General features: G+C 37.3%; 2 protein-coding genes across 2 annotated transcripts in view; both read left to right on the forward strand.

The window, feature by feature from the left end:
• The window catches only part of LOC148875198 (protein-tyrosine-phosphatase IBR5-like), a 35,531-nt gene extending 26,799 nt beyond the window's left edge, over positions 1–8,732 (forward strand). The window contains exons 3-5 of the mRNA XM_088964315.1: positions 4,686–4,743; positions 4,827–4,933; positions 8,015–8,732. Coding sequence (XP_088820441.1) covers positions 4,686–4,743; positions 4,827–4,933; positions 8,015–8,316 — 467 coding nt within the window. The 3' untranslated portion in view covers positions 8,317–8,732. The remainder of the gene's footprint in view (positions 1–4,685; positions 4,744–4,826; positions 4,934–8,014) is intronic.
• A 6,670-nt stretch (positions 8,733–15,402) lies between these two features.
• LOC148875199 (uncharacterized) lies at positions 15,403–17,470 on the forward strand. Its single transcript, XM_088965844.1, has 2 exons — positions 15,403–15,879; positions 16,418–17,470. Exons 1-2 carry the CDS (start codon positions 15,480–15,482, stop codon positions 16,933–16,935), a joined length of 918 nt encoding a protein of 305 aa, XP_088821970.1. The 5' UTR covers positions 15,403–15,479; the 3' UTR covers positions 16,936–17,470.
• Positions 17,471–18,031: the final 561 nt, after the last annotated feature.

The raw sequence follows: 18,031 nt of genomic DNA on the forward strand, positions 1-18,031 counted from the left end.
CCCCGAAGACATTCACAAAATGGCTTTCAGGATCTCCGACTGACAGTTTGAGTTCCTAGTGATGCCTTTTGGGCTGACTAATGCTCCCTCTTCATTCTAGCGCCTCATGAACAGGATTTTCAAGCCTTATCTGTGCATATTTGTCCTAGTATTTTTCAATGACATACTCATCTACAGCTCTAGTTGGGCCTCCCATTTGGAACATTTATAGTATGTATTGGACCTTCTACGGCAGCATCAGTTGTTCGCAAGCCTTCAAAATGCTTGTTTGGGCTCACTCAAGTCAGTTACTTGGGTCATTATTTCTGGAGGACAGGTTTACACAGACCCAGAGAAGATTAGTTGTATGACTTCTTGGGCCCGCCCCAACTCTCCACGGGCTCTCAAGGGGTGCCTTGGGCTGTTGGGTTATTACCGTCGGTTCATTAAGGGGTATGGAATTCTTGCCGCTCCCCTCACACAGCTATTGAAGAAACACTCATTTGTATGGGATCAACAAGCTGAAGAAGCATTTCAGGCCCTCAAGGACATAGTAACCACACCACCAACATTGGCCCTTCCAAACTTCGATTTGGAGTTTGTAGTAGAGGCTGACGCCTCAGGTAAGGGGATTGGAGATGTGTTAATGCAACAAGGCAGAGGCCCTTGGCCTATTTCAGCAAGGCCCTTTCAGCCTAGGCCCAAGCCAGGTGCACTTATGAGAAGGAGCTCATGGCCATTGCCTTGGCAGTCCAAAGATGGCGGGCCTATCTATTGGGCTGAAGGTTTACTGTCAGGATGGACCACCGCAACATTAAACATTTGTTGGAGCAACAAGTTTTGGGCCCAGATCAGCATAAATGGACCTACAAACTAATGTGATTTGATTTGACTTTGCAATCGAATACAAATCTGGGGCTTCTAATGCAGTAGCGGATGCACTCTCTAGAGCTGGTGAGTTTAGCTTGATGGGCCTTTCACAACTGACATATCCATTATCTTCCCAATTGAAACAGGAAGCCCATGATGATCCTCACTTGGTTCAAATGCGGGCCCAGATCATTGAGGATGCAACACGGGTCCCAGGCTAACTGTCCGGAACGACATACTCTTCTACGAGGGCCGAATGGTGGTTTCTCGGGAATCCAAGCATCTCCAGGAGCTGCTTGAACTCTTCCATAGTTTGGCCCAAGGGGACACTCTGGAGCTCTTCGCACCTACAAACGCTTGGCAGACCATTATTATTGGAAGGGTATGAAAAAGATGGTGCAAGAATTTGTGGCCCGTTGTACTATTTGCCAGCAGCAGAAATATAGCATACAGACTCCGGCTAGGTTGTTGCAACCCCTACCTATTCCGGATCGGGTATGGGACGAAGTCAGTATGGACTTTATAACTAGACTGCTCGGGACACCACATTCTATATTAACGGATTGGGACCCCCTCTTCATGAGTGCCTTCTGGAAGGCTTATTTCACAGCTCAAGGGGTTCAGATGTCGCATTCTATCAGCTACCAGCCACAGATGGATGGACAACCCAAAATCGTCAACCGTTGCTTGGAGACGTACCTAAGGTGCTTTGTGGGTGATAGGCCCAAACAGTGGGCCCAGTGGCTGCTCTGAGCTGAATACTGGTATAACACCACGTTCCAGGTTTCAGCCGGGACGACACCCTTTAAGGTGTTTTACGGTTATGAACCCCCTTCCATTCTGCCGTATGAGCCAGGTACCTCGTTTGTTGGAGAGGTGGAAACACAGTAACAAGCCCGGGACAATACTATTAAACTCCTCAAATTCCACCTACACCAGGCCCAACAACGAACGAAGTTAGCCTATGACAAGAAACATCGAGAGTTGGAGTTCTCAGTTGGAGATTGGGTTTATCTGTGGCTCCAACCCTATAGACAGACCTCCCTGGCTTGAAGGGCATCCCAGAAACTGTCTCCTAGGTACTTCGACCCATTTCAGGTGGCAGAGCGAATTGGGCTTGTGGCTTACCATCTCCACTTACCTGTCGGGTGCCAACTGCACCCTGTCTTCCACGTCAGCCTCCTGAAGCCATGCCTGGCTTCCACCGATGTTACCAGTTCCACCCTTCTGCAATTCACAGAGGAAGGGGAGGTGATGTTTGAGCCTCTAATAATCAGAGATCTACGTTGGGTTCGCAGGGATGGTAAGGTCTTTAAACAAGCACTTGTCGTGTTGTGTGGTTTACCTCAGGAAGATGCCGCATGGGAAGATTATGAACAATTGCAGCACCAGTTCCCTACGCTCGACCTTGAGGACAAGGTCGTTCTTAAAGGAGACGAGAATGTTAGGCCCAGTGGAGGAGAAGAGCCACACGGTGCGGACCAGCCCCATCAGGCCCAGGCGCCAGTCCATAACAGTCCAAGGATCATGCGAGTGACACCACCCATCACCCTTGTGTATAACCGATAAACACTTGTTAAATTGATTATGCACTCAGAGCATGCACTGAGAGTGTCAGAGTTGGTTAGAGGGCAGCTGGCCATTTGCTATATAGGCCATTTTCTGAAATACGTGAAGCAAGGAATCATTGAGATATTCCTTACTTTCTTCCTCTCTCTCTCTCTCGTCTCCTACCTCTCATCCATTTCAGGAGGGCGAGCTCCCTCGAAACAGCTCACTAACCTTCACACAGCAGTGGGGTTTATCAGCCACTGAGGACAGATCAAAGGCTGGAATTGGAGGACTGATTCAAAGAGCAAATGGAGATTTGATTTGGGCATATAGTAGCCCAGCCAAGGCAGAAGATGCTTCTGATGCCGAGGCAAGGGCCCTCCTGGAAGGCCTCAGAATTGCCAAATCACAGCAGCTCAGCTGCATTGCAGTGGAAGGTTATTAACTGGGCTTCGGGACAGATTTTAGACCCATGGAAACTATCCCATCTGTTGTTAGAAATCAGGGAGCTTGCCTCTTATTTATACTGGAGCTTTAGATGGATTTGTAGAGAATTAAATCATGTGTTGATAATCTAGCTAAATCTGGGCTGGGAAGGGCTTTTTTGTATAGCTCGAATACGCTGCCTTCCTAGAGGGCAGTCTCTTTGATTTTGTTGTGCTTAAAAGGCTTGTACATCTCCCCCTTTTTGAATACTTAATGATTTCAGTTATCTTCTCTCAAAAGAAGAAAAAGACGGAGAGGGGTGAAGCTCTGCTACACAGGAACTTGAAGAAAGATGTAGAAGATAGCCCTTTTGGATTCATGCATCCAAATTTGACTATTATTAACCTCAGGGGAAATGAAATATCCTTTAAGGTTGTGAAGAAGAAAAACAACTTGGATACCTACCCTCTTAGTCTTTTATGTTCCCAAGGGAACCCAAGTTCCTAGATTGAGCATGGAAAGTGACATGGGCATGCTTACCTATTTCAAAAGAATATTGCAGAGTATATCTAGAGTGTCCATATGGTATCTGGTGTCATATTAGGTATACAGGTACCATGTATCGTAGAAATGCCTACTTATCCCTTTAGTAACCCTTTGTTCATGGGTTAATTCCAGCCTCCAGACCCTTGCCACCTATACAGAATAATATATTTTTTAGGCTTTTATTTAAATTAAAAATAGCAACTGTAGTAATAGTGAATACTGCTCCAGGAAAACAACACAAAGTGTGCATTGTAGGGCTAACATGGACAGAACTGTGGCTTATCCATTAAATTCCTGTTTGGTGGACAGTTTGGATGAGCCAAATATTTATCCCATCTGAAGAATTAGGCAGGATTGGGGGAGATTACTCAAGTTGAGCCTTTGGAATCGAACCATCAACCTATGATCTGATCATGAGAAACCAAGTGAACATAACAAAGAGAGACAAGCTGGTTAGATGAGGAATGATTTACAATAACAGGATTATGGTTTGAAACTTGAAAGTAGCTCAAATTAGTGATAGGACCTTATAGTGGCATGTTTGATCCTGGTACAACCCAGTTTTGACCTAGCAGTCCAGATCTGTCCCTAAAACACTGGTTGTCTATGGTGAGAAACAGATTAAGGGCTATGAGACTTGGGCTCATGTACTCTCACATTTGGAACCTTATTCCCATCATTAAACCAAAGACTTTCTCCTTTATAGTTTATTAGAAGCATTCATACACATGGTAGTGAATTGTTTTACGCTAAAATGGTAGTGGAATTTAATGCATCAAAGCACATATGTGCTAGTGAAATTCAATGTGTGTTTATTTTACATGTCTACCCACCATTTATCTTGCCAGTCTACTTAAAAACATGTTGATACTATGTTGTGATTAAAAATTTCTTGAAGTGCATGAGCAATGAATTGCAATCCTCATAGGTGGTTAGTGAAGTGGATCATATCTTCGGTTCCCCATCGGACTTGATATTTTCTTAATCCCGTTAAATGGTTTCTTTATTTCTTTCTTTGTTTTGTAATTAATGATTAAATTACTTTACAATCCCATGCTTTTTTTCTTTTTAGTGGGTAAACTAGATAATGTTCATGTTTTGATGTCTGTCCATTTTTAGTTTCAAAGTGAAACATATGAGAATATTTTCTGATTGAAAAGGAAAAACATCTGGGCATATTTTTACTCCTTCCCCATTCTGTAGCATTGTAGTTGTTGGCTTGTAGCCTTATCCCTGTTGGCCAGTATCATATTTGATTTTCTTGAAGAGCATGTGTTCACATATATTCTAATTAAATTCTTTGGTTTGTACAGAGCAATGTGAAAAAGACAAGGCCCGTGTTCTTGTGCACTGCATGTCAGGGAAAAATAGGTCAATTCCTATCATTCTTGGGTGACGTGATCTTGATTGCTTATTCTTGTTTAGCAGAATTATCATTATGCAGGCTATTACAGGTCACCTGCTATTGTAATAGCATACTTGATGAAATGTAAAGGATGGAGACTTGCTCAAAGCTATCAGTGGGTGAAAGATCGAAGGCCATCTGTTGATTTAACATCAGGTTTTTATACACTTCAGCATACTGACTTATTTCTCTATGATATATTCATAAGGCTGGAAATGGAATTATGGAACCAAAAACAGGATTGCAGAAGTGCACTATTTTCATTATTATTACTGTTATTATCATTATCATTATTACTATTGTTATTGTTACTACTATTGTCTGTGAAGGATGGTAACATGTTTTAGGGGCTAGAAGACATTAAACAAATTATGGCATCTAACCACCTTAACAAGCAATCAATTAGAGTAGTGCAGAAACTGTATAGACCAAAAAAAAAAAAAACAGGACTAGTACGCCAATTAGAGTTAAACCAGCATACTGGTTACTATAGAAAGACAGCACTACCTACAAAGGCATCCCTGGTTCTAACATTAAAAACTGAAAATACTGAGCTGATAGCTGCAGCTTTGGTGTCCAAGCCGAGTGATAGTTTTGATTTTTTTTTTTTTTTTTTTTTTAGAAAAGATAGTCATTGCTAAGGAATAATTTAAAAGGTAGGGGTGCAACTTGGGCGGGCTTGAGTTGGGATGTTCTAAAATTTGAATGGACCCAGTCCACAAACCTGGGCCTGATGCAGTGTAAAATTTTCAAATCAGGTACCCAACTTTCACCCCTATTAAAAGGTGGAAATTACATACCAACTGTGTATGTGCATGTCTATGAATGCAGAAATACTTGAGTGCCTTATTTTTTGGGGTACAGAAATACTTTATTGTTGCCTGTCTAATCACTAAGGAATGGAAATCTTTATATGTAATTTGTCTTTCATTCTTTCACTGTCTCTGGTAAAAACAATGTAAATAAATATTAGAGCTTGCTAACCTCAGAGCTTATTCTGAACAAGGCAGTAACTATTTGGGTAATTTGACTTCAACATCCTGATTCGGTTGGATTTGGCTCTGCATTCCACACTGAAAGCTTTTCAAATCGATCTCACTAAATAGAGATGACCTTTATGTAGAGAATGCAACTTTCAGAAATTGTCAAGGCTCTCAGCGTCAATGCCTTACACTTTGTGACTTATGATGATGTGGGTATTACCTTTTTAGTTGAGTTTCACCGAGTAAATGTAAGTGGAAGTCATAGTTGCCAAGATGTAACGGTTAGAGTGTGTAGTCACCTAGGCACCTAAGATATGGAATAAGATAAAAAAAAAGCTTTATTCTAGGTTTACCTCTAGTTTTATATACCATCCAGCAAGCATATAAATTGAAAATAGTAATTCTTTTTGCTAGATAATAATGAGTTTCACATGAAGACATGGTAAAACTTCATACCCAGAATAAAGTAATAGCATTTTGGACATACTACTATGACATTTTGTACTCAATATCAGAGTATAATAAGTATTTAATAATGCAATTTCTTGTCAAGAAGTTACTAGCAACTAGAGACTGTACTTTTTAGTAATAAAACATGGATAGCTACACCAAAAAAAAAAAGAAAGAAAATAAAAGAAAAAGACAAAAATGTTCTCTCTCTCTCTCTCTCTCTCCCTCCCTCCCTCAGAACCTTTGGATCCTTCATATCATAAAATGCTAGAATAAAACAAAAGCAACAAATGCACACACACACACACACGTAATGATAATATCAATTAACACTACCAATAAGATGTATCTGTAGTGATATATTATAATAAGGTGTCCACCCCTTGTTTTATCTTTTTTTTCCCTCCCAAGTGGTCACTTTGTTGCCTACATGGGTAGCTTTTTTAACTCTTACATTTAGACTAAGGTGCTTACTGCCTCTACAAGGGCACTGAGGTGATGCCGAGGCTGGTGCCAAGGCCATGCCTCGAGTTCTTGACAACTATGTTAGGACTTAGGAGATCCTGAAGTCTGATGAGTCATTGAGGTTTGGGACAAAGCCTGAGATGTCATGTCATACATGTAATAGCAAAGTTGTGGGATCCACCACTTGTACTCAAGGTTTAAAATATCGTAACGTATTGGCTGATAGGTACCGTTAAATTATCTGTTCCGTTTTTTTTTTGTATGTATCAGCCGATACAAGCCCGTATCGGTCTGTTTCAGATATGTATCGGATGAAATGAGCCCGAAACAGGCCGATACAAACCAAATCGTTTTGGTTCCCCTTTTTCCATTAATTTGGTTAATGTATATTTAATACCGAATCTCTCTCATTAATGTAGTTTCATACTCCTATATTTATGTCTAATTTCTCCATTAATTAGTCCTATATTTAAAGCAAATTTAAATTCAAATTTGAATTTTAGTGCCTAATTCCAATTCTGCCATTAATTTGATTAATTAATGATTCTCTCTCTCATTAATTTTGTTTTGTTAGTATAAAAACTACAAATATTAACAATAGCAAGACTTGAACCTTGGTCACTAGATTTTGACGCCCGTAACTTTGCCACTAAGCCACTCCGATTTGTTTGTTATAATTATATACATTTTTAGTTTTAAGTAAATTTCATCTTTTCTTAGTGGTGCTTATTAATAAATGCTGAAATTAATTATTAAAATTTTTATACTAGTAAATATTAAGATAAATTATACTGGTTATTTGAAAGTTGATGTATATACATTCACATTTTAGTTTTTTTTTTTTGCTTTTTTTCACATTTTAGTTATCCCATCATTTTATATAAACATTAAATTATGGTTTTTTACATTTAAATGACTTATTTACGATCATATAAAACTTGTAAGTATTGTTACTAATATATTTTTTATGATTTATTTGAATTTCTTATTATATTTATGCATATCTTGATTTTTTGTCTGTATCTATGCGTATCTAAAACGTATCCTGATACAGTTTCTTAAAATTGTACTATGGTTATTCTCTTAGTATGTTATTTTCTGTTTGACATTATTTCCATAACAACATAATACATCCATGGTTTAGGTCCTTTGTTCATGTTGGTGGGACATGTTCAATTAGCAGCAGCCCCATCTTGCATGATTTTCAGTCACCGTCACCTTGAAGCTTAATTATTATTATTATTATTATTGTTATTGTTATTGTTATTGTTATTATTATTATTTTCATTTATATTATGTATTGTTCCTGAGTTCTGACATCTCTGTCTGTGAATTGTAGCTGTACACCAGCAGTTGCAGGAATATGAGCAGAAAATATTTGGAGAAATTGAGAATGCCCCAACCCTGCCAGTTTTCCCTCTGTGCAATTCATCACAATTGGCTTTCAACTTCCCAAAGACTATTGACCCTGTTCCTGTGCCTGCTTTCAACATGACTACTACAACATTCATTTTTGACCGTCCAGCCTTGAATATTCCTCCTCATGAGTTCACATTTGGAGCTGGTCTGAATGAAAAGAAAATGCTTGATATAGGCAGCAGCCTTCCGAATGGGAATGATACCACAATGGATGGCTCCTAATTTTGTACCTTTTTGGCAGTATCATCCTTTATAAAGAAGAAGAGCCCCAATCAACGAGCTTGCATAATAAAATTTGGGTACGAGAAATGGAGGGAAAAAAGGTTACCCCTGTTTGTGTGTCAGATTTGAATATTAAAAGTTTAAATCCTCCCCCACATTATGCCATGTTTTGGGTGTCAAAGTGTTGTGGAAGTGCAACATCTCAGTCACTGATCGTCTTTTTTCTCTGTACGAGATGATTATACTGGAAGGGGCTTTTGTTTAGCTATTAATTATAGTATGTGCCAAGTACAAAAACAAATATAATGAAGCTGGTATTTTTGTATTGTAAATATACAGATTGAGACAGGCTCATACTTGATATATAATCTTAGTAGGATGCTTAATACAATGGAACTCTGTTTGTATACGACAAATGAAAGGTTTATTCAATCACGCGTCATTTCAACAGTGTGGGTGATTCAAAATATCGATATGCACAATATGCTAGTATGGGTGTATCGGGCAAATCGTTACTATTTCTTTTATTTTTTTTCTGAAACCGGTTCAGGGGGCCAGTTTATGGCTCTTCTACCCCCTGAAGCGGTCAGACTTCCCCATACACCCACTACAGGGGCGTATTGGTGGGGTTTTGGAAAAATATATTGGCCGATATCTATGGATATTTTGAACATTGGATCTAGCAGCCCGGGAACTGCACAATTGCAAATAAAAAATCTCTATTGGCATCACATCTTAGGCATCATTTATAGTCTCTCTCTCTTTCCGGCAACCTTTCTATTCTCTCTCTCTCTCTTTCCCCTCAGTCGCTCAACTCCTTGTAATTTCTCTCTTTTCAAACTCAGGCGGTGCACTGCATAGGCCATGGGGTAAAAAATCAGGAATGCACTAGTCCATTCATGGGTGATCGGTCAAAGGACTTAAGCCCTGTTCAGATTTCAGGCAAGTCTTTTCTTTTTTTGGTTTTTAAATTCTGTACAGGGGATATTTTTGTTTCATTAATTTTAATTCTTTCCTCTTACGTGGGAAAATAACTTATCCGAGAAAAGGATAAAAATTTTTTAGATAAATGATCAAAAAATTTATCCAAAAAAAAGTGCCGTTACCGTGGATCTTTCGCTTGTCTGAGAAAAGTATAAAAAAGCTGACCAACTTCTTATCAAACTTAAAATAAAGGGACCATTAATGTTATGTAAAACTCATGTACGTCTGAGGGTAGAAATATGCATACAAACAATTGCATGCATAGGCTATTAGGCTTACAGGGGGCTTCTTTTGTGTCTGTGCGTGTTAGAGAATTTATGGTGATGTTTGTGTTATGCTTGCCACGTGGAAAGAAATATCCATTTGCACATCTGGCTTTCTTTTTAATCATAACACGCTTTCCAAGCTAAACTGTTAAGTTCCTTCCCTATTTATACGAATTGAATGTCTTCCATATCATTCACTAAATTAATTAGACTGTCCCTGTGTATCTGGTCAACCCAGTTCTTCTGTGTATTCACCGGTGTGATCTTTGGAGCTTTTGTCAATCTTTTCTGTCCCAAGCTTTTAGCAATCTTTAGAGCTTCGGTCACTGCCTTCAGTTCTGCTTGCTGTCTGTTTGCAACAACACATTTGTCTGTGGCAGCATGTAACATGTTATCATTTAGGACATACAATACATATTCAAAAGCCGCTTTACTATATAATTCATTCATCTGTGAAAATTAGACATGGCCTCTGCTCAGGTGATGCTAGTTATAAGTCTCCCAGCTTTTAATAGTTGAAAAGCAGAAAATAAATGACAAGAGAAAAAGGTCTTGGGTCTGTAGACTTGAATAGGGCTTTAAACTTGTCCCACGATTTAGCCTTTTGCCATTTTTTTTAGGGTCTGTTCGTTTTTTTTTTTTTTCTTTTGGTTTTTGAAAGAAGATAAAATTGATCAATGGGATTTTGTTTCCCATTAGTCAAGATATCCATGTTTTTTTTTCCTCAGATTTATGTGGTGATATTCATCTCTCAATTGGATAAATAACTTTTTCATATGAGCGAAAAATTGTCAATATTTATATAAGACAGAATTACTCATTTTAGTAATGACTTTTATGATTATAACAGTCATTGTCTTATTTACTTTGAAAATAAAAGGACATGATTAAATGCGCTTACCCGATTAAGTATTTTCTAAGAAACATTTATCTGAATAAACACACAAATAACTCACTGAAAGGAAAACGGGGCTTAACAAATGATAGAATGTGGAAAAGGTTATACTAATTTTGGAGAATCATAGGGTATAGAAAATTTCTATTAAGCTAATGATAGACTGTAGAAAACACGGTAGAGTTTATGTTATGAGAAGGAATTATAACCGGCCAACCCCACTCGATCGTATCGGCATGCTTGAGTACCACTTTATGATCCTGCGTCTCACTTAATGACATTTCCCATGAAATGAGTGGCTGAGGTTTTCCTATGTCCTATGATTCTCATGGTTTAATATGACGACCCATCCTTTTAACTATAATTGTTAACTGATTGATTGAAGGATCAAATTGTCTGTGACTCGTGCTACTTAAAATCCAAATTTAAATGTTTTGCGGTTTCCACTATCAACAGTGTTCAAAATCCTCTGCAACTCTACTCTTATCATCCGACTATCATGAAACACCATGTCAGTTGGTGAATCATGGCCGGTTCAGTGTCCTCTGGTTATCTTGAGGAGTTCGGATCTGTTTCTCACAGCGCGTTTCTCACACCAACCTCATAGCATGTTTCAGCCGTACATCAGGAACATTTTTCATATTTGTATGTTATTATTCATGAGAGATGTTCTCAATACATGGTGGAATGTAACTGTAAAGCCGGTGTATGGAGCAGATCTCAATTCTTATCCCTTGAAAGGATTCAAACCGAAACCGTCAAAATGGCCACATGGGCGACTCTTGTCATGATTAGTTAAGGCGTTCAACTCTACTATCCGTCTGCATTATGAATGTATGGTTAATGGTTACACACCACGTCTTCAACTTGCCCTAGTTTATACACTTATCCATGGTGGTTGGTGGTTGACTAGATGCTTGTATTTGAGATTTCTCAATGAAATCCTCCGATGGGTTGGTTATATAAATCTTGTTTGGCCATTCAGTTCTCTTCAATGCCATTTTCATTGTTAAATTATGGGCACTTAAATGATTTCTTACTACTTTTGTTGTTAGTTTCTTTCCCCATCGAGTCTGCCCCTCATTATTCAAGTTTCTTCAACTTGTAAGAGATCATTTCCTTTGACAAGTGTCATAGGTGGTTTTTAATGCATATGGTCAAACCCAAGGTTCGAAGTATCGAAAACGCCATGCTTATTAGAAAGGCAAATTTAAGAGACATATTGGGATACACCTTGGATATGCATGGTTATGAACGAAAAATTAAGATACGCATGGAAATACATGAAAATGCTATAAATACTCTAGTAAATCATAAATAAACATCAATATCACTAAATATAAGACTTAAATGAGCTATTTATACATAAAAATCATATGTTTTAATGGGTTTTATGAAAAAAATATTATAATCAACGGGAACAAAAATATACTATCTAATAAAGTACTTAATTTAGTTCCAATCTTTCAAATTCCAATTTCAAATTTTAAATCTATTATAATTTATAGATTCAACATTTGAATCCCAATATGATTTTTACTTACATGAATCACATAAAAATTCAATTATTATATAAATTATCCAATTTTAAGTGTTAATGTGTTAGTAAACTAATTTTCAATTGTTATTAAGAAAATTTTTAAATATTTTTTTCAATTATTATCTAATATAAGTATCCAATTAAACAAATAATAATTGCTTTCATATTTTTTAGGCCACAATTATGTTCACATTCAACTTATAGATTATCATGTGAAATATATCAATGCCTTTTATTCTGCATTGTTTGAATATTTTTAAATATTACTAAAAATTCTTTTTAATTGTTTTAAACATTTTGCCACGTGTTATTATCTAATCCAATTAAACAATTAACAATTATTGAATCAAATAATTATGTAAAATTTTAAATTGTTGAATAAAACATTTTTCTGTATTTTTAAATAATAATTTATTTTTATTCAAATAATTATTTTTCATGTTTTATTCTAAAAATTAAACAAATATTTTTTTTGAATGGCTTCATGGACATATATTATTTCTATTCTAAAATTAATAATTATTTTGCATGTTTCATTCTAAAAATTAAATAATTATTTATTTTAATTCAAATAATTATTTTGCATACTTTATTCTAAAAATTAAATTAAAATTAAAAAAAGTAAATATGTAACAGAAAATTGAATGGATTTGTGGACATAATAGATGAAATACTTATTTCGCATGTTTCATTCCAAAAACTAAATAATGATTTTTTTTCAAATAATTATTTTGCATGTTTCATTCTAGAAGTTAAACTAAAATTTAAAAAGTAAATATATGACAACAAAATTGAATGGGTTTATGGACATAATCACCCATATATTTACTGTAAATATTTATTATTAGAATTTAAATAATAGCAAAAAATTAGAGAATTAAATAAATATTTATAATCTAAAAATAAAAAAAACAAATTAAAAATTTCACATGATATTTCAATATATTGATGTCAGTCTTAGCTCTACAACATGCTCAATCTATAGGGTTAGATCACATAAAATTGAAGAAATTATTTATATATTATATATTATTTCGAAAATTTAAAAATTTTAAAAATCAATTATTTGCAAGAAATTTTAATTGATCTATGGACATGATAGATCATCCATAGATCTATACCATAGTCAATTTTTAGAGGTAGATAACAAGAAAAACCTAAAATTTTCATTTCTTTCAGATTTTTTACTATTTTGTAATTTCTTCAAATGTTCACAAAGATCTACATATATGAGCAAAATAAGTGGGATTTTTTGTACAAGAATAGCATATCAACATACACAAAGATTTTTTTAAGCATCCAAACTAAAAAACACAAAAACATTGGCTGAGATTGTAAAAAAAAAAAAATCATATTTTCGCTCATTTTTTAACAATCTCGAAAAACTTGTTGGGTCTTGCAAATTTGTAGATGTTTTGGTGGATTTTGTCTAGATTTCAATCTCTACGAATGGTATGAAGGTTTTTAGATGGTTTGGGGGAAAAAAGAGGGCTTCCGAAATGGGTTTAAAAGCCCTATTTCGAATGAAGTTTTTTTTTTCATTTTCCGACAATAGTAAAATCGCATTGTATCGGTCGATACGCCGATACAACACCAAAACAGGCCGATACTCACCGAAACATTACTAATATGGGCATGATACACTTCCAACACAACCAAAAGGAAAGTTACTAAGGATTTGGTACCGTTCCCAATACCGGAACCTCAAAGACACTATATGTATTAGTCAACATTGGCTGATACGTAAGGAAATTTTAAACCTTGGTCAAACCATTTCAGTCTCTTTTTTCTAATTTTAATACAAATTGGAGCTATTCTTAGATTTTTGTATGACTCCATTTATTACCTTGTCCTTTTAGAGGGTGTTCTTTAATGTCAATTGTTTTTCAGGTTCAAAAAAAAAAAAAAAATTCAAAACCATTTGATTTGAAACCAACCCTTTCTTAACACAAAAAATATGAAAAACATGTTATTTTCTTGGCAGTAAATGTGTATTTTGTTTCTAAGATTGAAAAAAAAAAGAACATAAAAAGGTTTTTGAATTTATGGTTTGGAAAACATGTTTTATTCTAAACCTTTTTTTGTTGGAAAACTTTTTTTTTTTTTTGTTTTAAGTCATACAACATTTCTCATTTTATTTCAAATCAATTGTTGTTTTTCTTTTAAAAGCCATCATTTTGATAATTTCAAAAACAAGCATTATTTTTTGAAATAAAACCAAGTAATTTTTTATTCTCAAAATAAAAACATAAAACCTTTTTTTTACTGATGTATTAATTTTAAGATCGTATTTGTTTTTAGTGTAAATGTGAATTAACGTAAAACTTCACCATCTATTCGCATTTGTCTGATTTGTTTTCAGTGTAAATATGGATCAGTATAAAACTCCACTCCCGATCTATATTTTCTTGTATTTGTTTTCAGGTTTACATCGAAAATGAAAATAAACCTTTCCATCGATTGATTTTTTCCATAAAAAATTACATCAATGGATTGTCAAATTAAGATGATTCCAATGGTTGGCTAAAATTTTAGACCCATAGGCTCCATCAATTGAGTTTTACCTTTTTGTTCTTTCATTCATCGAAATGAACATTCAGATTTCTAATTCACTCACAAAAGTTTGTGAAGTAGAGGAATCAGTAAAACTTTTTTTCTTTTATAGAAAAAGATGACGCAATAGGATATCAAACGGAAACTCGTTGGATTTTTACCAAAACTCAAAAAACGATTTTGTTCAGAAGAACAACGTGGTTCGAGTTCAATTAATCTGGACACAATAATGGGTTCATTGAATCTGGACGCTCTAACGATCTCTTCATGTTCTAACAACCTATAACTACTAAAGTGAATTACGTGGCACGTTAGTGCCCACGTGGATGTACCAGACCACAACTCACAAGCTTCCCATCCACGTCAGCTTTGAGCATGTCGAGTTCAGGAGGTCCTCACTCACCTAACGAACAAATAACAAAAAAACCTCGACTAGCCTTGTCATCATCCTCACGCCACGTCATGTATGTCCTTACTTAAACGCGTGGATAGTGGATACTTGGCTCTACTCTCTAGAGCCACACCACCTATAGTAATTAGACCCACAGTCAACGGCCACCTGTTAACGGAATGGAAACGGCAGGATAAACGGCGTCGTCTTCTAATGGATATGCCAAAAACGGATCAGGTTCATTTTCCGTTTATCAAACGGAATTACTCCCTGTAACATTATCCACCGTTTGATGGGAGGGACCCATGGCCATACAAAAGGATTGGATGATTGTCTGTTTCTTGAGCTTTTGTCGTTTACTCTCTCTCTCTCTCTCTCTCTTCATCGTGTCATCATCGTGATGAGTCGACATGGCCACCCGCTTACATATACAAGACCAGACCAGACTAGAAGATTCAGTCTGCCTAAAACAAAAGAAGCAGAAGTATTATCTCCAGAAAAACAGAGAATTTCTTGCACGCTTCTCTGTCAATCATGGCGAAGATTCCGGTAAGGTTTAAAAGAGTTGCGGCGGCGTTCGACGACTTGGCTCGGGCTCGTCTTTGCGACAGCAGCGGTAGCGAGCACTCGGCGGAGAACTCTGCTGATTTATCCGATCTAATAGACTCGTTTATGGAGACGGATGACCGAGTCGATAGAGAAGAAGATGAGGAGCAAGCGCATGAGAATGAGAAGAGCGGTTTTCAGTCGGACACCGAGACCAAAGACATATTGCAAGGCCTGCTAGGGTGCGATTCGTCGGACGGAGACGAGCAGGTTAAGAGAACGATCCGTAAGGAAGTGGAACTCGCATGCCGAGTTCTTGGAACGAGGCCGTCTGAAGGGTTTAAACGTCAGTTGATGTGTCGATTGCGGGAGAGAGGTCTCGACGCAGGTGATTGACACACCGAACAACCTTACTCTGCTTTTAATTTTCTTTTTCAGTGTTCAACTCTAGAGCTAGATGATCCAAATTCGAAAACTTGTTAGCTTTTTAAATTTTCTGAGCCAATGACTGATAAACACTGTATGGCTCACACCATTCAGATGGTTTTCAATCAATCAAGAACGTCGGAATCTGTATACAGTTTAAATCGGTGTCAGCACTGGGCTCAGCATTCCATTCGTGAGCTCAGTGAACCGTATTCAGCGTCCCTACACGACTTCTGCCTTTCTTTCACGGCGTACGCTACCACTTTACCAGTTACCACCACTGTACTGTTTGCACAGTTCTACTACGCTGCAGTAGTGCAGTTCTTCCTTTTCTGGTGTCTGCAGAGCAGAGCACAATGAGTGTACGTCTGTAGGCATCTGCATTGGTTTTCCGATTTCAATTGTCGTTTCATTCATGTACCCATGCATGCAGCGTATGTTAGCACCCTCTATTTTGTATTGCCAATCGGCACTGATTTCACAAAGCATAACAACGTCAGGTCTCTGCAAATCCCGGTGGGAGAAAATCGGCCGGTTCCCGGCGGGGGACTACGAATACATCGACGTCATATTCGCCGGAACCCGTTACATTGTCGAAGCGTCCCTCTCCGGAGAATTCACCATAGCTCGGCCGACGAATCGTTACCTGTCTTTGCTCGAGGTCTTTCCACCCGTCTTCGTTGGAGAGCAGGACGAACTGAAGCAGGTGGTGAAGCTAATGTGTGCCGCTGCAAAAGAGTCGATGAAGAGTAATGAGATGCACGTCCCACCGTGGAGGAGAAGTAGGTATATGCAGGCGAAGTGGTTCGGTTCTTACAAGCGTACGACGAATGCAGTTCCGGCTAAGAAGGCATCAAAGACGGGAGACGTTATGGCCAGAAAACGGTGGACAGGGTTTGAGCCGTCGCCGTCGCCGTTGCCGGAGATTCGCTATTATTGTGGAGGTCATATTGCCAAGAAAGCTGATGGGTTCAAAGCTGGGAACTTGGCAATGGTGTTGAGTGGCATGGGTTTGTAATTGAATTGTTGAATTGGGTGTAAAAATCAAAGCAAAGGGCGGTTTCTTTTTAGTTTCTTTCTTTCTTTCATCAGAATTCAGAAGTGGTGAGTGGTGAGATTTGGTGTGGTTGGTCGTGGCCCTGGCTGAATGAATGTATCAGTGGCTAACGTGTCCTTGAGAGTTGAGGATTCCTGGTGCTTATCCAAAGTCGGATAGAAAGGAAGAAGCTAAGTGACAGAGTGATGGATGGCCCACGATCTCTTTTTATCAATACTTTTCTTTATCGTAGCCCTCCAATTCCGGTTGTGTCAAATCTGATGGATCTGTCATTTTAGTTTTTTTCTTTCTTATAATACAGTAAGTAGCTTGAATCTTGAGTTGTTGTGTAATGAACGCTCTGGGACAATTAGAGGTTGATCGACAATTACTTGTGCAAGTGAAACTGTGAAAGTGAAGTGAAGTTTCTGGATTATAACCGTCCAAGCCAAGGGGCGGATGCAAGAATACGTCTGACGTCTGAGAAGAATTAATGCTGTAGATTAAGGATCAGTTTTGTCTTTATTGCTACCTTCCCATGGATTGCTCTCCCCGTTCCTTCTTTCTCTTTCTTCCAAAGGCAAAGGGTAGTTGAAGCTTGATGGGAACATTCATGGTCACGGTTTGTTATCAAGAGAGAGAGAGAGAGAACCGAATCAGTTTCAATCGAAGTCCATTTCTTCCAAAAGTTTGGCATTTAATTCTCTTGGACTCGGTGGCAAGCATACACGGGAAGTAATTGTCATAAGCTTTCGTAGAAAATGGACTTTGATTGAAACTGGTCAGGTTCTCTGGAATTTCAGAAATGGAAAGAGATATAGCACTTTATTGATGTAAAAGTATATCGATATCGTATTTGCATTGATTAATGATGTTAAAACTCTATCAATGTAAAATTACACTTCATCCAAACACCGATAAATACAAACCGAGAATGAAATTTTACATTGATCTATATTTACACCGAAAATCGTAATAAGCTACCGCGTGAGAAACAATACATTGGAAACGTGGGGAGTGGGGACTCTATTTGTCCTCCCGTTGAGTTGAGATGTAATTCAAACTCGACAGATCATCA

This window comes from Nelumbo lutea, chromosome 1, assembly GCF_056320005.1.
Source record: "Nelumbo lutea isolate HS-2025 chromosome 1, American lotus-T2T, whole genome shotgun sequence".
Lineage (NCBI taxonomy): Eukaryota > Viridiplantae > Streptophyta > Magnoliopsida > Proteales > Nelumbonaceae > Nelumbo > Nelumbo lutea.

Excerpts from the sequence above, each read along its gene's own strand:
- LOC148875199 (XM_088965844.1), top strand. The coding sequence starts at position 15,480 with ATGGCGAAGATTCCGGTAAGGTTTAAAAGAGTTGCGGCGGCGTTCGAC. Across the intron at positions 15,880-16,417 it reads GGAGAGAGGTCTCGACGCAG|GTCTCTGCAAATCCCGGTGG; the intron begins GTGATTGACACA and ends TAACAACGTCAG.